The 22,018-nt window shown below is 43.8% G+C and overlaps 1 protein-coding gene across 1 annotated transcript in view; it reads right to left on the bottom strand.

The window, feature by feature from the left end:
• RHBDF1 (rhomboid 5 homolog 1) overlaps window positions 1–22,018 on the bottom strand; it is a 112,369-nt gene that overhangs the window by 50,514 nt on the left and 39,837 nt on the right. The window contains exon 2 of the mRNA XM_037911424.2: window positions 3,734–3,875. Coding sequence (XP_037767352.1) covers window positions 3,734–3,853 — 120 coding nt within the window. The 5' untranslated portion in view covers window positions 3,854–3,875. The remainder of the gene's footprint in view (window positions 1–3,733; window positions 3,876–22,018) is intronic.

A 22,018-nucleotide genomic window follows, 5' to 3' on the forward strand; every position in this document is an offset into this window, starting at 1 on the left:
TAATGTACTCAATGCTTTTTTTGCCTCTGTTTTCACTAACAAGGTCAGCTCCCAGACTGCTGCGCTGGGCATCACAGAATGGGGAAGAGATGGCCAGCCCTCTGTGGAGATAGAGGTGGTTAGGGACTATTTAGAAAAGCTGGACGTGCACAAGTCCATGGGGCCGGACGAGTTGCATCCGAGAGTGCTGAAGGAGTTGGCGGCTGTGATTGCAGAGCCCTTGGCCATTATCTTTGAAAACTCGTGGCGAACGGGGGAAGTCCCGGATGACTGGAAAAAGGCTAATGTAGTGCCAATCTTTAAAAAAGGGAAGAAGGAGGATCCTGGGAACTACAGGCCAGTCAGCCTCACCTCAGTCCCTGGAAAAATCATGGAGCAGGTCCTCAAAGAATCAATCCTGAAGCACTTACATGAGAGGAAAGTGATCAGGAACAGTCAGCATGGATTCACCAAGGGAAGGTCATGCCTGACTAATCTAATCGCCTTTTATGATGAGATTACTGGTTCTGTGGATGAAGGGAAAGCAGTGGATGTATTGTTTCTTGACTTTAGCAAAGCTTTTGACACGGTCTCCCACAGTATTCTTGTCAGCAAGTTAAGGAAGTATGGGCTGGATGAATGCACTATACGGTGGGTAGAAAGCTGGCTAGATTGTCGGGCTCAACGGGTAGTGATCAATGGCTCCATGTCTAGTTGGCAGCCGGTGTCAAGTGGAGTGCCCCAGGGGTCGGTCCTGGGGCCGGTTTTGTTCAATATCTTCATAAATGATCTGGAGGATGGTGTGGATTGCACTCTCAGCAAATTTGCGGATGATACTAAACTGGGAGGAGTGGTAGATACGCTGGAGGGGAGGGATAGGATACAGAAGGACCTAGACAAATTGGAGGATTGGGCCAAAAGAAATCTGATGAGGTTTAATAAGGATAAGTGCAGGGTCCTGCACTTAGGATGGAAGAATCCAATGCACCGCTACAGACTAGGGACCGAATGGCTAGGCAGCAGTTCTGCGGAAAAGGACCTAGGGGTGACAGTGGACGAGAAGCTGGATATGAGTCAGCAGTGTGCCCTTGTTGCCAAGAAGGCCAATGGCATTTTGGGATGTATAAGTAGGGGCATTGCCAGCAGATTGAGGGACGTGATCGTTCCCCTCTATTCGACACTGGTGAGGCCTCATCTGGAGTACTGTGTCCAGTTTTGGGCCCCACACTACAAGAAGGATGTGGATAAATTGGAGAGAGTCCAGCGAAGGGCAACAAAAATGATTAGGGGTCTAGAGCACATGACTTATGAGGAGAGGCTGAGGGAGCTGGGATTGTTTAGTCTGCAGAAGAGAAGAATGAGGGGGGATTTGATAGCTGCTTTCAACTACCTGAAAGGGGGTTCCAAAGAGGATGGCTCTAGACTGTTCTCAATGGTAGCAGATGACAGAACGAGGAGTAATGGTCTCAAGTTGCAATGGGGGAGGTTTAGATTGGATATTAGGAAAAACTTTTTCACTAAGAGGGTGGTGAAACACTGGAATGCGTTACCTAGGGAGGTGGTAGAATCTCCTTCCTTAGAGGTTTTTAAGGTCAGGCTTGACACAGCCCTGGCTGGGATGATTTAACTGGGACTTGGTCCTGCTTCGAGCAGGGGGTTGGACTAGATGACCTTCTGGGGTCCCTTCCAACCCTGATATTCTATGATTCTATGATTTGACTTCCAATTTTTAGAAGGATGCCTTTTTGCCTCTAACCACCTCTTTAATTATGTTGTTTAGCCACGGGGGCATTTTTTGGTCCTCTTACTGTTTTGTTGTTGTTTTTATTTGGTGTATATATTCAGTTTGAGCCTCTATTATGGTATCTTAAAATATTTTCCATGCAGCTTGCAAGCATTTCACTCTTGTGACTGTTCCTTTTAATTTTTTTTAAACTAGCCTCCTCATTTTTAGGTAGTTGCCCTTTTTGAAGTTAAATGCTATTGTGGATGGTTTCATTGGCATTTTCCCCCTTACAAGCACATTAAATTTAGTTACATTATATTCACTGTTACCGAACAGTTCAGCTATTTTCAGCTCTTGGACCAGATCCTGTGCACTTTAGGACTCCATGACTTAGGACTAAATCAAAAATGCCTCTCCCCTTGTGCATTCCTGGACTAGGTGCTCCAAGAAGCAATTGTTAAAGGTGTCTAGAAATTTTATCTCTGCATGAGGTACATGTACCCAGTCAATATGGGAATAGTTGAAATCCACCGTTATTATTGGGTTTTCTGTTTTTGTAGCCTCTCTGATCTCCCTGAGCATTTCACAATCACTGTCGCCATTCTGGTCAGGTGGTCGATAGACCATTCCCTACTTCTATACTCTGGAGATTAGTTCCACATGACTTTCTCTCGAGCAAACTACGAAATGCATTCTAGATGAAGTTACTATAAAGTGGGGGCACAACTGGTTGAAAGACTGTACGCAAAGAGTAGTTATCAATGGTTCACAGTCAAACCAAAAAGCCATATCTAGTGGGATGCCAGAAAAGTCAGTCCTGAGTCTGGTACTGTTCAATATTTTCATTAATGACCTGTATAATAGAGTGGAGAGTATGCTTATGAAATTTGCAGATGACGCCAAACTGGGAGGAGTTGCAAGCACGTTGGAAAACAGAATTAGAATTCAAAATGACCTTGACAAATTGGAGAATTGTTCTGAATTCAGCAAGATGCAATTCAATAAAGATAAGCAAAGTACTTTGCATTTGGGAAGAAAAAATCAAATGCACAAATAGAAAATGGGGAATAACTAGTTAGGTGGTAGTACTTCTGAAAAGGGTCTGGGGTGATAGTGGATCACGATTTGAATATAAGCCAACAATGTGATGCAGTTAAATAATGACTAAATACCATTCTGGTAGTGGTGTAGTTCTACCCGGAAAGGGAGAAATTTCCAGTGGGTTGGGTGAATGTCGACGTGGACATAGACATCCTTCATATCAAGAGCTGCAAACCAGGCTCCATGGGGAAGGGAGGGGATAATAGATGCCAGCATCACCATATGAAGCTTATGTATTTAATTCTTAACTGCCTTTTATCAATAGTTATTGTACAGGCTATTCCTACCTTACTTCCTGTACTAAACACCTTCTCACTATTTTTGTTGTTGTTGAAGACAAGTTTAAAAAGAAGAGTTCACTATCAGCTATTTATGAATTGTTAATTTCATCCCGTCCTCACTTATTAATGGAGCTACTTTCTTCCCGGTTCCTCTCTGCCCTTGATATATATGTAACCACCCCATTCCCATTTTTTCATTCTCCCTGGTACTGTAGTCCATTGTGTGGCTCTTAGGATCCACTGGGTTGTTGCTGATTTCCCATGCTCCTGGCATACTGACATGTTAACACTCCACTTACTCTTCATCTTTTCTTTGCAGACAACCCACCTTCTGCCTCCCTTTGTCTGTTGGAAGATACAATTCAGATCACCTGACTTAAATGAAGCTCTCGTTTCCATCCTTACCCCTGTAACTTAATAACCATTTAATATGCCCTACCTGTTTTGTATCTAGGAGGCCTAGACCATATAATGCCATATAATAAAATATCCCTAGACCATATAATGCAAACAGGCTCTCAACACAGTAGAGTCCAAAGCTCTAAGCATCCAAATCCCTTCCCATTGTGCATACAGACTACATTGAACTCACATATTCATTCCTTATGCCCCATCCCCGATCTTTGTACATTACTCATACCAGTACCTGCACAAAGGTGGGCTCCTCAGGCATTGCCACAGAGACTGGCACCGGTATGTCGAGTTTGAGCCATGGCGGCTTCTTCCGCTGTAAACTGCTCGTGCTGTCACGCCGCACTTCAGACATCTTCCTGTCTCAGTCCTCAAGCCTGAGGAAAAGGGAAGAGATCATTGAGTTTGGAAGGAGTCCATGCTGTTCATTGGTCAGGCAGATCTCGCCTTTTATCATGCATACAAAGTGGCTGTGAGCAGCTAGCGATTCACTCAAATCCTGTCCCTAGTTAGCTGATTTGCTGAGTACTTTCTGTGACTAATCTGCTGTTGCAGTTTTGTGAGCAGTTTGCTATGGGTATTCAAGAGTCACCTTCCCCGCGGTTCTGATAAGCTCTGATTAGACACACAGATCACATGGCATGTTTCTGTTCTCCAATCGGAGGCAGGGAACACCTAGAATCAGGTTTCCAGAGTGAACGCTAAGTTGTTGTTTTAAAATTCACTTTCCATTAACACTGTCTGAGATTTGCTTAATAGCCACTATTTCCTCAAGGACTGAGGATGGATTACCGCTTATTTGGACCTGGGTCCAATTCAACCAATGGGCCTTCCCAACAAATCAAAGCCATCAACCTCACTCTGAAAACTCCTTGTGATTCATGTCCATTCCCTAGCCGAGCCTGAGCCAAGAACTATATTTCTGACTTTGGCAAACACTAATTAACTATTATTGTCTTAAAATTCAATTTTATTTAACTGTTTTATATAAAACCCAACCACATACTGACCTCAGGAAAAATGAGCCCAGTGTGCAAACTACAGAAGCTCATCAATTCCAGGTTAAATCCAGGACAGAGTGTAGTCATATGGGAATAGTACAGAAATAGCATTAAATAAAAATCACTGTGGTTAACGAAATGTTTTAACAACAATGTGACAAATTACCATCTTACCCACTTTACTAGAGGTTATGCCCTTTTTCCCTGCCCTTTGCCTTTTTGGGTTGAGCTCTTCCTGGCAGGGATTGTGTTTGGAAAGTGCACTGTGTGTGCAATAGAAACAGAAACAAATCATCCTCCTCATCAATTATTCCTATATACAAATTTACAAATATGCCGAGCCCTTTATATAAATTTGTTTTCTGTCTCAGCATCCTCAGCGTGGTGGGCTGAGGAGGATGCAGGAACACAATGTTTGTATAAATACAAGCTAGCAATTATTGTATTGTGTACTGTGACCAGTTCTGGAAAGAGGAATTTCAGGAAAGAGGTGGACAAATTGGAGAAAGTTCAGGAGAAGAGCAACAAAAATGATTAAAGGTCTAAAAAACATGACCTACGAGGGAAGATTTAAAAAACTGGGTTTGTTTAGTCTGGAGAAGAGAAGACTGAGGTGGGACATAACGGTTTTCAAGTACATATAAGGTTGTTACAAGGAGGAGGGAGAAAAATAGGAATATTTTCTCAGGTCCAATTCTCCTTGCACTTACCTGGGTTAGAATCACAGAAACGTAGGCCTGGAAGGGATCTTGATAGATCATCTAGTCCAGTCCCTGCATTGCGGCAGGATTATCTAGAGTAGACCATCTCTAACAGGTTTTTGTCTAATCTGTTCTTAAAAACCTCCAATGAAACATGGAGATTCCACAACCTTCCTAGATAAGCTTTTCCAGTGCTTCACCACCTTTACAGTCAGGAATTTTTTCCTCATGTCTACCCTAAATCTCCCTTGCTGCAATTTAAGCCCATTGCTTCTTGTTTTGTCCTCAGGGATTAAAGAGAACAATTTATCATCCTCCTCTTTATAACAATCTTTTACATACTTGAAGACTTATGTCCCCCCTCAGTCTTCTCTTCTCCAGGCTAAACAAACCCAATTTTTACAATCTTTCCTTGTCAGTCATGTTTTCTAAACCTTTAATAATTTTTCTTGCTCTGCTCTGGACTTTCTCCAATTTGTCCACATCTTTCCGAAGTGTGGAGCCCAGGGTTGGATGCTATACTCCAGTTGAAGCCTTATCAGTACTGAGTACAGTGGAAGAAATTACTTTTTGTTTATAACACTCCTGATACGTCCCATAATGATGTTCACTTTTTTTTTTTTGGCAATAGAATTACATTGTTGACTCATATTTAGTTTGTGATCCACTATAACCCCCACATCCCTCTCTGCAGTACTTCTTCCTTAGGAGTCATTTTCCATTTTGTATTTATGCAATTGATTATTCCTTCCTAAGTTTAGTACTTTGCATTTGTCCATATTGAACTTCATCCTATTTACTTCAGACCATTTCTCCAGTTTATCAAGATCATGTTGAAATCTAATCCTGTCCTCCAGAGCGCTTGGTACCCCTCCCAGCTTGGTATCATCCACAAACTTTATAAGTGTACTCTCTATGCCATTATCCAAATCATTTATGAAGACATCAAATAGTACTGGACACAGGACAGATCCTTGCAGGTCCCTTCCAGCTCAATTGTGAGCCATTGGTAACTGCTCTCTGAATATGGTTTTCCGGCCAGTTCTGCACCCACCTCATAGTAGGTTCATCTAGGCTATAGTTCTCTAGTTTGTTTATGAGAAGGTAATAAGAGACCACATTAAAAGCCTTACTGAAGTCAAAATATATGATATCTGTTGCTTCCCCCCTGTCCACAAGGCTTGTTACCTTGACAAAGAAAGATATTAGTTTGGTTTGACATAACTTATTCTTAACAAATTCATGTTGACTGTTACTTATTTTCTTCTGGGTGCTTACAAATAGAATGTTTGATCATTTGTTCCATTATCTTTCTGTGTATTGAAGTTAAGACAACTGGTCTATAATTCCCTGGATTGTCCTTATTCCCCTTATTATAGATAGGTACTATATTTGCCCTTTTCCAGTCCTCTGGTATCTCTTCTATCCTCCATGAGTTCTCAAAGATAATCACTGATGGCTCAGAGGTCTCTTCAGCCAGTTCCTTGTGTATTCTAATGTGTAATTCATCAGGCCCTGCTGACTGGAAGACATCTAACTTGTCTAAGTAGGGTTCTCTACTAATATCTCCATGGGCCCTACCTACCACAGAGAGGGTGAGGAAGAGGTGGAGCCATGGTCCATCCCCTCCACACAGTGCATGTGGAGGGGACTGTATGTTGAACCAATACCTTCAAATCACAATGTGTCCCTTTATCATTTGCAAGCATCTAAGACACAGACACAAATCTGGAGAGAGGTCTCCTCTCAGATTACTAAGAGTTCATTAATTTTACAAAATATAGTGCAGTAAATTCACTGGAAAATGACACCTTATCAAGGAATTAAAATTGAACCACCACTGCCAAGTACAGCCTATTATACTGCATTTCTGTAGTTTACTTGTGGGCTGTTCTGAGAAACGGTGCCATATAACTGTATAAATGGTTACAGTTATATGAAGTGTGAAGCAGATACGCTGGGCGAAATGGGTCACCATAAGCTGATGGACAGCGGCTTGGATTCAGTAGTGAGCCCAAGATGAACAGGAGAAAGACAGACACTGGGTGTCTTGCTTTGTGCTGGCTTCCAGCCCAGGCTTCTAGACCCTTGTGGAGCTGATGTCAGGGAACTGGACATGGGTGAGCAGACTAGCCCCAGCTTGGCCTGTTTGAGGGGACTGCGTTTCAGTAAAGTCTCAGGCCCCCCAAAAAGCCAGGGAATTAATAACTGAGCCCATGGAGTTGGCCATGCCCTTCGTATATACTTTGTGGTTTGGCTAATTTTATTTTGTTGTGTTAAGGAACGTCTATCTTGTTTACCGAATAAAAAAGACTCCTGTTTCCTATTTCCAGGACTCCCCTGTGCTCGGAAGTGGTGAAAAATCACCTGTAAGAGGGTCCTGATGGTTAGATTATAAATTTCTAAAAACTGGACGTGAACAAGGTGTCAGGTGGGGCTTGAGCTGACCATTTTATTTATTTTAAAAAGGACTCTTGATGTTCTGTTGAACCTGGCTCTTGTTACTCCTGTTGCTGCCCAGCAGAAGGGTTACATTGGCAGAGTTTATATGAGCCATTTGTCCATCTCCAGCCTTCTCATGAAAATCTGGCAGGTGGCAGAAGACAGCAGCAGGGACAACAACATATGGGAGGGAAAACACATAAGGTCAAAGAACCTAATCCAGTAAACTCTGCATCAAGCCCACAACTTCTGACTTTTAGACCGATATCCAGTGTTGATTTAAAGACTTCAATGTGATGGAGAATCCACCATGTCCCTAGGCAAGTTGTCCCAGTGATTAAATACCCTCACTGTAAAAAATACCCTATTTCCAGTTTGAACTTGTTTCGCTTCAGCTTCCAACCTGTGTGTTTTGTTTTGCCTTTAGCTCCAAGATTAAAGAGCCCTCTACTATCAGAAATGTCTTCCCCATGTAGACCATGATCACATCACCTCTTAACCTTCTCTTGGATAAACTAAGTACATTGAGCTTCTTTAGTCTCTCACTGAGGCAGGTTTTCCAGACCTCCAGCCATTCTGGTAGCTCTTTTCTGAACCCTTTCCAATCAGTCAACGTACTTCCGAATTGCAGACAGCAGAACTAGACACAGTAGCTAGTAATGGTCTCATTACTGCCATATAAAGAAATAATGCCATGTCCTTACTTCCACTCAGTGTTCTCCTGCTGCTACATGCTGATGTAGTCTGTTAGGCATTAAAAAGCTACAGATTGCTCTAGCTCCAGGAATAGAGACCATCTTGCAACAGCAATAGTACCAGTCAACTAGTATGTACAATAACCTACACAATGATGCCAGCACTGCTTCACATACCCAAGGGCACCATAAAGGAATGTGGGTGTTAGTTCTCACGCACACCCTTACTGCTGTCCTTGGTGTCAGAGCTGTACTAATTCCAAGCCAGGACAAACCAGCCAGGGAGGCTGGAGATTAATACTGATCCCCAGGGTACAACAGAGCTAAACAAGGGCATCAGAGCATTAGTCAGAATAAGAGATGGGAAAGCACAATTACCAGACAGCCTTCTGCATTTTATCCTAACATGCAATATGCTGACAAATTCCCCATCGTTGACTAAGACTGGGAACAAGGTAGGTTTCTCAAGCTCTGGAATCTGAAAACATACTCTCAGTGCAGTTCAGAAGTGAATAGTATTTGTCAAATGAGCCTGATAAGAGGCCAAAGTTCCCTGAAACACTCTTATCATACAGCCACTGCAATGTGTGGAGGTGTCAGTCTGGTGGCTGCCTAAAAGGTCTTAACACAACTAGCCTCACATGTACCAAATACAACACAAGTATTTATGGAAGAGCTTACATCACATGCCTCAGAAGCTAAATTGATAGCTCCTCAAGCAACTCTCTACTCTCAGCTGCATTTTCACTAAATGCTAAATTCCAACCCAATGTCATCTGGAAACCTTCTTGTCTGTTGTGTATGGAGCCTGTCATTGGCTCCAGCAAAGCCTACAGGGCCAGTAGGGTTTGACTTAACAGCACAAATGCTTAAGATACTAGGAACTGATCAAAACCAGCACATGGCCCAAACAAGTCCTCAGGTCAAGCTGGGAATGCAGATGCATGAATCATCCCATATCGCGTAAGAGTTTACACAGCAATCCTACAGTCTGGGCTACGCTTAGTCATATGGGCAAAGTCCGGTCCACACCCAAAAGGCTACTCTATTGGGAGGTGTAGCATGTTTTTGCTGGCACCTTCACATATTTTTCTCCCAACACTAACTGTACATGAGTCACCCTCTGTTGCAAGCATGGCAGCTACATTACTACTTTGGAGACATCTGCTCAGGAATCAGTCTTCTTATGCGTCTCCCCCACAAAAAAACCCACTAAAGGAACATATAACTGGAGAGCAGGTATTTGTTTAATTGCAAAAGAAAGAGAAAGGAAGCCAGGACATTTAGAACAAGGTGTCAAACACTACAAAGAAAGAGGAAGTGGCTCCCAATAGTCTTTCTGATCGGATTTCCAGGGAGCTAGCCCCGGGGTGCAGGCAGGTCAGCTAGACCTGGGATGGGAGTAATCTGTAAATTCATAGATTTTTAAGTCCAGAAAGAACAATTCTGATCTCCTCCTCTGACCTCCTGCATAACACAGGCCAGGGAATTTCACCCACTGATTCTTACACCCAGCCCATATTTTGTCATTGAGATAGAATGTACCTTTTACAAAAAGACATACAAGCTTGATTTAAAGATTGCTGTTACACTTTTTAAATGAGAAAATACATGCTGGGCAGCTAGTCAGAGAGCAGATAACTGGTGAGATTCTGTGAGCAGCAACCAGCTCCTGGGAGTATATTCTGATACAAGCAGAAGAATTTTGTTTCACTTGTGACAGGTGAATGGCTGAGGTTTCACCTCGATAGTTTTTTATGTGAATGGTGTGTGGGCTACACTTCGTTTTCATGGTCAGGTCATGGCCCATTGGTGCAGAGATGGTCCCACCCTCAGTTTCTTAGGGAACTGTGGTAAACATCTGTTCCCCAGTCTGGCTAGAAGTTGTAATAACTGATGCAGACCGGCCTGCCACAGGGAACCCTCAGAGAGACCATCACAAAATGGTAGGAGGCTTCTTTCTCAGGGCTGCAGATGAAAAGGGTCCCAGTCTGAGGACATGAGTGAGCTCCCTCCTGCTAATCTCCTTATTTCAGAGGGTGACAAGGCATCGAGTCCTTCTGTGACATGGGAGCTGGGCTGTGGTCCTGTCATCATGAGTCAGGCTTTGCATCATCCAGACAGCTCTTCACCAAAAACAGCCAGGGACCTGATGCAGGTTTTTACCCCCTACTGCAGAAAACGGCATGAGGAAGAGGAGCAGCTTTACTCTGCCCTCTGCACTGCACTACCCCTCTCCATGCCAGGCCAGTGTTGGTCAGTGAATTTGTCATATATAGGATTGGTTTCACACTCTAACACCAACAGGAATACAGGAACTGCCCCATAGCTATCCCTTGGGTTTGCCAACCTCCTGTAATAGACACACTGCAGTTTGAGTCACGCAATCCCAAAGACTTCCTATTGGAATTTGTTTTCTCCTGAATTGGTGCAAGCAAAAACACTGGGTAACTGCTGAGGCTAGCTCTGTGCCCAAACGGTCACATTTACTTTATATTGACTCATGGAAGAGACAGCTCCGGGTTCCCAAATGCCAGACCGGGGCGGGGGGGGGGGGGGGGTGGAAGGGGAGGGGAGGTGTGTGTGTGCCCATGTGAGAGCACAGGCAGGTCTGTGTTGGAGCAGCTCTGGGCTTTAGAACTAAAGAGGGGTCTCCTGAAGCTCAATGGAGAGAAACTCAGACAAGTACATACAGTGAGGCAGCAGAACAAATCCTCCGGCAGGCTGTTGTGCAGACCTGAGGTGCAGACTCTGAGAACAACCTGCAAAGCAGGGACTCCAGGTACTCGGGAAGGTATTGTTCAGAACAATCCTGTTTGACTGAGGGGTTGGCCACCCACAAACTTGCCCAGTTTGCAAACCCTGTATGAACAGTCTTAAACTGGATTAGAAATGGCTATAACCGATTAAGTGAAGTTGATGACGAGCTGAAGGTAAATAAATTACTATAAGCTATTTCTAAACTGACTTAGAAGTAGTCACACAGGGCTTTGCTCTTGCTTAACAAACACTGCAAGTTTGTTAAGGCCTGAGTTTGTCATTCAGGGTGAATGCTCACTAATGGGGAAGTAAGAGCCCCCAAATGCCTTCCAAACATTCAAAGGCAACCACTTTAAAACTGTACTGAGCTGGGCTGGTGACCTGCAAGTGGAAGGCTCAGGCTACATTAGCAATGTCCTCAGGCATCCAGTCCCTATGGTAAGTAATAAAATGTTACAGAAATATTTATGGATTTGGAAAGAAGCGAGGTGATGTATTAATATGTTACAGTGATAATGGAATATCTTCTGTTCCAACAGTAAGTAGGGACGATGTCAAACAGCATCTACTTACATTTCAATAATTTAAAATCAGCAAGAGCATATAACTTGCACTCAAGACTTTTAAAAGAATTGGCCACAGAGCTCTCTGAGCCATTCGTGTTGACTTTTAATAAATGTTGGAACACTGGAGAAGTTACAGAGAACTGCAAGAGCTAACATGCCAATATTTAATTGGGGTAAATGCGTAGCTATAGGCTGGTTAGCCTGACATTGACTGTGGGCAAAATCATGTAATGGCTGATACAGGACATAATCAGTAAAGAACTAAGAATAATAGCATAATGAAAGCCAATCATCTTCATTTTATGGAAGATAGAGCTTGTCCAACTAACCTGATATAATTTTTTGATGAGATTACAAGTTTGGTTGACTACGGTAATTGTGTTGACATACTTGGACTTCTGTAAAGCATTTGACCTACTATGTACCACAGTATATAGGCACTATACCAAGTCAACGACGCATATTAAACAGTGTCATTAAAACCTGGCTACTGGATAGACTGTTAATGGGGAATGATCATCAAGTGGGGGATGCTGCTAGTGGGATCCAGCTGTGATTGATTTTCGGACCAAATTATTCAATATCTTTATCAATGATCTGGAAGAAATGGCTTTATATGCCCTTGCTGTACAATTTGCAGATGGCACAAAGACTGGTGGAGTGGTAATAATGATAAGGACAAATCACAGATAGAATAAACTGGATCACTCAGTAAACTCACTGCAATTACCCGACATACATTTTAATATAGACAAATGCAAGCTCATACATCTGAGAACAAAAAATACAGGCTGTGCTTAGCAGATGGGGTGGGGGGGACGAGGGGGGGGACTAGATCCTGGAAAGCAATGACTCTGACAAGAATTTAGGGGTCATAGGGAAACCAGCTGAACATGAGATGCACCGCTACAGACTAGGGACCGAATGGCTAGACAGCAGTTCTGCGGAAAAGGACCTAGGGGTTACAGTGGACGAGAAGCTGGATATGAGTCAGCAGTGTGCCCTTGTTGCCAAGAAGGCCAATGGCATTTTGGGATGTATAAGTAGGTGCATAGCGAGCAGATCGAGGGACGTGATCGTTCCCCGCTATTCGACATTGGTGAGGCCTCATCTGGAGTACTGTGTCCAGTTTTGGGCCCCACACCTCAAGAAGGATGTGGATAAATTGGAGAGAGTCCAGCGAAGGGCAACAAAAATGATTAGGGGTCCGGAACACATGACTTATGAGGAGAGGCTGAGGGAACTGGGATTGTTTAGTCTGCAGAAGAGAAGAATGAGGGGGGATTTGATAGCTGCTTTCAACTACCTGAGAGGTGGTTCCAGAGAGGATGGTTCTAGACTATTCTCTGTGGTAGAAGAGGACAGGACAAGGAGTAATGGTCTCAAGTTGCAATGGGGGAGGTTTAGGTTGGATATTAGGAAAAACTTTTTCACTAGGAGGGTGGTGAAAGACTGGAATGCGTTACGTAGGGAGGTGGTAGAATCTCCTTCCTTAGAAGTTTTTAAGGTCAGGCTTGACAAAGCCCTGGCTAGGATGATTTAATTGGGGATTGGTCCTGCTTTGAGCAGGGGGTTGGACTAGATGACCTCCTGAGGTCCCTTCCAACCCTGATATTCTATGATTCTATGATGAGATCCCAGTGCGATGCTGTGGCAAAAAGGGCTAACTCAATCTCTGGAAGTATAAAGAGGGGAATACAAAGTAAGAATAAGAAGGCAGCATTACCTCCATAAATGGCATTGGTACTACCACTTCTGGAAACTGTGTCAAGTTCTAGTGCCCACACTTTGAAAAGGATGTTGAAACAAATCAGAAATAGCTCAGAAAAAAAGATACAAGAACAATTTGAGGTCTGACAAACCTATATTGCAGTGAAAGATCAGAACTCTATTTTCTTAGCCTACTGATGATTAAGAAGTGAATTAGTTAGTTTCTGAGTATCTAAATGGGGAGAAGATTACCAACACTAGAGTCCCAGACACCTTGCATTAATGACACCCTGATCTATGATCCTCCAGTGCCAGGGAGAGAAGCATAGCATATTCACTCTATGAATCTATCAAACTGGCTGATTTAAAGCCAAACCTTGCACATCACCAAAGGTACAATCCTGTGAGGTGCTCAGTACCCTTGGCTCTCACTGAAATCACTAAGATTTAAGGTCATGACTTTAGAATGGCACAGGTGCAGGTGGGGAAAGTCAGCACTTATTCTAAACAGATAAAGTAAAATTCATTGCAAATATATTTCTGTCTAGAAAAATTATCTGTGTGATAATTCCCCATCCAGCCTATCAGGAAGAGAAATGACAAAGAGTGGGGAACAAAGTGATTCCATCCCAATTACAAAGGGGGGTTGACAGGACTGTCTTTTAACCACTTTTCTATGTTGTTTTACCGTTAAAGGAGACTCAGTATTTTCCCACTAAAATCATGAATCACCCACTGTCTGTCATTATATGCAGACAATATGGTTTTACTATCACAAACACCTTTGGTATTGAAGCGTTTTATTAAATGCATTGGGTTTATACTATCAGTGGGAGGACCTCTCGATAAATTATGCCTAAACTAAAGTAAATTTCATTAGTTGGAGACGAAGGTTGCATAAATGGAGGATCAATGGGCAAAATATTGAACAAGTTAGCTCTTTCCCCTCCCTGGGTATGTGATTCTCACAAAATGGTTTGTGGGATAAGCATATTCAAGTAATAAAAGAGAAGACCTCAAATTCAGTGCAGGCTGTGTTATGTTTTATCTGGACTCATAGAAGCAACTTAATTGCACCAGCCCATAAGACAGGTTTCAGAGTAGCAGCCGTGTTAGTCTGTATTCGCAAAAAGAACAGGAGTACTTGTGGCACCTTAGAGACTAACAAATTTATTTGAGCATAAGCTTTCGTGAGCTACAGCTCACTTCATCGGATGCATTCAGTGGAAAATACAGTGGGGAGATTTATATACATAGAGAACATGAAACAATGGGTGTTACCATACACACTGTAACGAGAGTGATCAGGTAAGGTGAGCTATTACCAGCAGGAGAGCGGGGGGGCAGGAAAACCCTTTTGTAGTGATAATCAAGGTGGGCCATTTCCAGCAGTTGACAAGAACGTCTGAGGAACAGTGGGGGGTGGGGGGGGGGAATAAACATGGGGAAATAGTTTTACTTTGTGTAATGACCCATCCACTCCCAGTCTCTATTCAAGCCTAAGTTAATTGTATCCAGTTTGCAAATTAAATTCCAATTCAGCAGTCTCTCGTTGGAGTCTGTTTTTGAAGTTTTTTTGTTGAAGAATTGCCACTTTTAGGTCTGTAATCGAGTGACCAAAGAGATTGAAGTGTTCTCCAACTGGTTTTTGGATGTTACAATTCTTGACGTCTGATTTATGTCCATTGATTCTTTTACGTAGAGACTGTCCAGTTTGCCCAATGTACATGGCAGAGGGGCATTGCTGGCACACGATGGTATATATCACACTGGTAGATGTGCAGGTGAACAAGCCAGTGATCGTGTGGCTGATGTGATTAGGCCCTGTGATGGTGTCCCCTGAACAGATATGTGGACACAGTTGGCAACAGGCTTTGTTGCAAGGACAGGTTCCTGGGTTAGTGGTTCTGTTGTGTGGAGTGTGGTTGCTGGGGAATATTTGCTTCAGGTTGGGGGGCTGTTTGTAAGCAAGGAATGGCCTGTCTCCCAAGATCTGTGAGAGTGATGGGTCGTCCTTCAGGATAGGTTGTAGATCCTTGATGATGCGTTGGAGAGGTTTTAGTTGGGGGCTGAAGGTGACGGCTAGTGGCGTTCTGTTATTTTCTTTGTTGGGCCTGTCCTGTAGTAGGTGACTTCTGGGTACTCTTCTGGCTCTGTCAATCTGTTTCTTCACTTCCGCAGGTGGGTATTGTAGTTGTAAGAATGCTTGATAGAGATCTTGTAGGTGTTTGTCTCTGTCTTGAGGGGTTGGAGCAAATATGGTTGTATCGTAGAGCTTGGCTGTAGACAATGGATCGTGTGGTGTGGTCTGGATGAAAGCTGGAGGAATGTAGGTAGGAATAGTGGTCAGTAGGTTTCTGGTATAGGGTGGTGTTTATGTGACCATCGCTTATTAGCACCGTAGTGTCCAGGAAGTGGATCTCTTGTGTGGACTGGTCCAGGATGAGGTTGATCGTGGGATGGAAATTGTTGAAATCATGGTGGAATTCCTCAAGGGCTTCTTTTCCATGGGTCCAGATGATGAAGATGTCGTCAGTGTAGCGCAAGTAGAGTAGGGGCATTAGGGGACGAGAGCTGAGGAAGCATTGTTCTAAGTCAGCCATAAAGATGTTGGCATACTGTGGGGCCATGCGGGTACCCATAGCAGTGCCGCTGATTTGAAGGTATACATTGTCCCCAAATGTGAAATAGTTATGGGTGAGGACAAAGTCACAAAGTTCAGCCACCACGTTTGCCGTGACATTATCTGGGATACTGTTCCTGATGGCTTGTAGTCCATCTTTGTGTGGAATGTTTGTGTAGATGGCTTCTACATCCATAGTGGCCAGGATGGTGTTTTCAGGAAGATCACCGATGGATTGTAGTTTCCTCAGGAAGTCAGTGGTGTCTCGAAGATAGCTGGGAGTGCTGGGAGTGTAGGGCCCATAAGAGCGTTTGAGGACAAGTTGTGAGCTCAAATTTTGTACAGTGCAGAAATATGGGGGTGGAATGATCCCATGGGCCTGGAGGTGAGTCAAAACAAATTTCTTAGAAAGATCCTTGGTCTCCCAAATAATACCCCAGCTTCTGTGCTTAGAGCTGAGGCAGGAATGGATATTCTGTCCAAAGTCAATGTTGTAATATTAATTTTTGGCTTCATACTCATACTATGCACTCACAGCCTTTGCCCAGGCTATGCTTAGAGGAACAGCTCAGCAGGACTTTCTCATGTAAGTTTCCGTAGTTAGAGCATGTTCAGAATTCTTTGCATTCTCTACATTTCTGAGAATCGGAAATGATTAGATTTAAGTTTAAAAATGTGAAATCCCTATTCAAGTTGAGAATAAAGGATATGAATGATCAACTAGATATAGCAGTTGTTTCTATTTCAAATGTCACACTGGCTCCCCTTGTCAAAAACAGACTTGTGTATGCCAGATATTTACCCAGTCCTTGTAATCACACACTCAGGAGCTCTTCATTTCCAATCAATGCAGACAACTTACTTAAAAGGCCAAGATATTGGCACTGAGAAATGTAAATACCTCTGTCCATGTAGTTTAGGGCAGGTGGAATATTTACTTTATTATTTATTACATTGTAATTTGTGTTGCCATTTAAGGTCAAACTGGCTTTCCATGTTTTTGTCCCAGATGCCTTTATCTATGATCTCTCAGAAAACAGAATATTTTTTAGGAACTGACAACGTATCGAGCAGTTACCCTATCTGCATAGTCAGCCACTAAAAATAACGAAAAGGCAAGGAGCCTGGTGATTGTATACAGATTAATGGTGTATATCCTTTTTAATCCGTATTTATAAATATTTTAACATTTTATCCTTTTGGATTTAGTTTCAGTTTGTTGTAGTACTTTGTTTTCTGCACACTGGCCCAAAACTAAATTGTTTATTAATAAACTACTATCACTTTTTCACTTCTCTTCTTCCAGAAGATCAGTGATCCCCAAACTTTTCAGGGTTGCACCCCACTCAGGAGTAAGGGGGCTGAGGCTGGAGCCACAGCCCTGGGGAGTGGAGCCCCGGGCGTGGGGCCAGCAGCTGGAGCCCCAGGCCGGCAGACAGGGCCAGGAGCAGAACTGGGTGGCACTCCCTCCCCACCCCCTGTGGGGGCTAGCCCAGGCCCCAGCTGTGCCGCCTCCCCCACCCCCAAACGTTCCTCCAAGCCCTCTCAAAGGGGGCACAGTTTGGAGACCTCTGCAGTAGAAGCTCTTTGGGGAAGGCACTGCATATTCACGTGTGTTTGTGTCGCACCCACAATCCTGACTGGGGCATGTGTGTGTGACTGTTATAGAAACATTAAATAACATAAGACTTGTGCATTATTAGTTATGACTTCATAACTTGTCTCATCTGCTTAGCCACCTCTGCATAAGTGCCTTATTGAATATACAGTCCAGTGTTACAGAAAGTGAAACATTTTGTAATGCTGTTGAATACATGAAATGGACATTCACATTTACAGTCTTCCTCATTCTCAGAAAAATAGCGAGCCACTGGTCAAATTTTACAAAAATGTATGTAATAATTGTGCACATTTATGCTGAGTTTGCTGAAACGAGTGTTTGGCTTTTGCATATACTGTGAGAGAAACATGAATTAATGGGCTTTTTTTTCCCCTCTTTGCACTGAACAGATGTGATCATTTCCAAATACCAATGGGTAACTATAGGTCAGAGGTGGGCAAACTACCCACACCCGGCCCTCCAGCCTGTTTAATCCGGCCCTCAAGCTCCCGCTGGGGAGCGGGGTCTGGGGCTTGCCCTGCTCCCGCGCTCCAGTTTAGAAGCAGGGTTGGAGACTGCTCCGCGTGCATATGCCAAGGCTCCCAGAGGCAGCAGCATGTCCCCCTGATCCCTCTCTCGCACCCCAACCCCCTGCCCCAGCCTGGAGCCCCCTCCCGCACCCTGAACTTCTTATTTCTGGCCCAACCCCAAAGCAAGCACCCCACAGCCAGAGCCCTTACCCCCTCCTGCACCCCAACCCCAATTTTATGAGCATTCATGGCCCACCATACAATTACCATACCCAAATGTGGCCCTCGGGCCAAAAAGTTTGCCCACACCTGCTATAGGTGGAGTGTGGACTGATGCTTATAGTTAAAGTTGCCTAGCATTCCCCTTTATGACCTCTATTTGAAGTAGTTGTCTATAACTTTTACAAACTAACCATTCAGAAGAAATTTTCCTGACTAATGGAATCCCAGGCTCTGTGATCAGCCCACACTCCTGTCCCCAGGATTCACTTGACCTCAGTGGTTACAAGCTCAATGCAGGGCTGAGCTGCTTGCTGATGCATGGCATTGTTACTAGTGCTAGGGCCCCAGAGTTTCCAGCTTGGAGAATGCGACTCTTTCTCATGAGAAATTAACCTGCAGAAAGATGTAAACATTTCCTGGGTTGGGGCAAATGGCTCCTTTTCCATACTGGCCAGAAACATCTCTCTCAGGCATTGTGAGCCCAACAATGCTTCACTGTGTGTGCCCTGCACTGCACATGGGAACACCCTATCCTTCTCATTGTCAGCCATAGCTGGCCCACCCAGGGACTGGAGGATACAGCTGGTTTGTCCAGTCACTTTGGAGAGGAGAGCCATTTCTGTGCATGCTGGGGTGCACTCTCCATGGAATAGACAGTGGCGCAGCCTGGTCAGCAAACTGCAGCCACCTCGAAGAGCTAGAAGGCTGGAGTCTAAGTGACAGACTGATGTGAGCAGCCGCCTTTGCTTCTCTCCCAGTGATGAAGGTCACAGAGGGAACTTTGCGTGTTTGCCTTTAATAAAGAAGGGCCCATGCAGAGGGCAGCATCGCCAGTCCTAAGCATTCAAAAATCGTGAGTCAGGCCCCTCCCCAAAAATCAAGATATAAAAAAAAAAAAAAAAAAAATTTACATTGAGTTCTTTGTACTTCCCTTCTGGCATGGGAACATTTAGGGTCCATGTTTCCAAACTTTTTTCTGCACGCAGGTTGGCTATAAAGTTTTGGGTGTTTTTAAACGAAAGCTAAGATTGTCAGGTAATAACTGGACTCCAGCAGCTGGGACTTTCAGTGAAGCACCAAATCTCACCAGACTGGAGATAAAATCATAAGAGTTGGCAACTATATGAGAGTACCCTACAAAACGAGAGAGTTCCTGCTACCAAAGGTATGTCTACACCACACACAAAAGAAAACAAAACAAAAACATGGCAGCGAATCTCAGAGCCCGGGTCTACAGACTCATGCTCATGGGCCTCATGCTATAATGCTAAAAATAGCAGCACAGACATTCCCGCTCAGACTCTGAAGCCCAGCAAGGGAAGGAGGGTGTCTCAGAGGGGATCACTCCTGGCTGTACTGGGAAAGCAGGGACCCCTCCAAAGCTGCTCCACTTCTACCATTTGTTGGAGAACTGTATGCCCCACCTCCCAAGAATGTCACTTTTCCCAGCCAGTCCAAGATGCTAAACACACTGTAAGGTGCTAGTGGACAACTTCTCTCCTGAGCAGCCATTCTAGATGAGTAAACTCTAGATTACAGGGATTTTGAACACCTGCCTCTCGCCAGGTCACCAAACAGTTCTGTACAGATCTTGGACCCAATATACTGGCAAGGGGTCATGTTTTCAGGAATCCATGTACATAACTTGAACACAGGTACCACAACTGTGCACACACTTGGAGAAGGTTTGTTACATTCACTCAGCTGGTAACTGCAAATCCACTCATGGTAATGACACACACAAATTCTGCATGTGAGCTTTGAGGCACAGTTTCTCAAGGTAAGATGCTTTAAGAACCCCTAGGCCAAAGTGAAGCAGTCATTGGGGAAAGCATAAAACCGAAATCTGCCACATCAGTGACACACCCCAACAAGGGGTGGGAGTTAGTGGGTTAAATCCTAGAGTAGGTGGTTAAGTCCAGGGATCCTCAGGCAAAAGCCACTTCTAGAAAAGTCTCTAGTGACCCAAACAGAATGAAAACCTTGCTGTATAATTTCTAAACCAATCTACACAATAGTAGGGCAGGAATCTTATTCTCAACCGGATAACAATTCCATGGAAAGTCCCTTCTTCCCTTTAAAGGCTACACGTTAGAGTAATTTCCATAGAACCCTATAGATTTCGTCACCATTACACTCCATGTCTCTTCCAGAGCCATATGGCCTGCTTTTGCTCAGCCAACCATTGTGTATATCCTGTTACTGTGTACTCCTTCAGTCACGTCACAAACACCACTGTGAGACTTGGCAGCCTTCCACAAGGCTTGTCCAACTGGTCATTGTTGCCCTTAGACTCTTAGAACATCCTCTATCCTGAATGACAAAACAGGAGGGGAAGAGGAAGCAGTCCTGGCAGCCTGGGGGGAGGGGAGGTAAGGCACTCACCAAGGGCAAACCCACCATTCTGCTTGCTGTGAGGAGCTCACTCCATTTCCAGCTCCAAGGCCCCAGTGCTGCAGCTCCTGCCTTCCTCACTGCATGTCACGGGCTTGGGGAATTTGAGAGCACTCAGCATGTGGGAGCAAAGGATTCCTGCACACTCGCTCTGGGTGGCACATATGGTGCATACTACCAGAGATGCCACAGCAGACATATTACCCAGGGAACAGAACAACTGTGTTTGTGTGAGAGGGAGGACAAATGTAATTGAGTGGATGTTCATGAGCATGTGGAGAGGAATGTGTGTAAATTAAAGGGATGGGCACATGAGGGTATGGGTGCACATGTTTGTGTGTCAGGTTCATAAAACCTTGCAATTTGCTACATATTAGAGCTGGCTGGGAAAATCAGCTTTTTCCTTGTTAAAAATTTCAACAAATGAAAAATTTTGGTTTTTGTTCTCAACAACAGGAAATCACACAATTCTGGCTGATCAGGCAAAAATTTGGGGATTTTACTGAAAATTTTTGCCTGACTAGTTGAGATTTTTGGTTTTGGCTCCCAGAAACAAAAACAACAAAAATCGGCATTTGGGTTGGCAGTTTCTAACAAAACAAAATTAGTCAAAAGCAAACATTTCCCACTGACATTTCCATTTTGAAGAAAAAATTTTTTTTTCAAAGTTTTGAATGAAAACTTTCAGCCAGCTCTACTACACACACAGCTCTCCCCCACCCACCCCTCTGAATGACCCCCCCATACATAATGAACGCTCCCTCATGAATGCACTCATGCACCACAAAGAAAACTCCTGTGTAACAAAACTGTATTAACACATCACAAACACAATGTTCAGAGTTCAGCGCCTGATAACTGCTAGTTGTTTTCTTTTGCCTTTGCAAGGCACCCATCCTTGCAGTATCTGCATCTTCGATTATCCAGGAACAGGGGCTACAGATACTAACAGCAGGTCTTGTTCTATGCTCTATACTAAAGGTTTCCTAGTATAGGTTTTCCAATAGCACTATACCAGCAAACTCCCTCCCACAGTGGGAGACACAGCTTATACAGGCAAAAGAATTGCTGCCAGTAAAGATTAAACTAGTTCTCCAAAAGACTTCTTTGCCAAAATAACTGCATCTATACTAGGGTTTATGCTGGTATAGCTATATCGAGTAGTGAGGTAATTTTCTTCACACTCCTAATCAATATAGCTATGGAAGCAAATCTTTGTAGTGTAAAGCATCTTATGCAGAATTGCGTCAGTAGCTGGAAGTCAGAAGATGATTAG

This window comes from Chelonia mydas, chromosome 10 (genome assembly GCF_015237465.2).
Source record: "Chelonia mydas isolate rCheMyd1 chromosome 10, rCheMyd1.pri.v2, whole genome shotgun sequence".
NCBI classification, from domain to species: Eukaryota; Metazoa; Chordata; order Testudines; family Cheloniidae; genus Chelonia; species Chelonia mydas.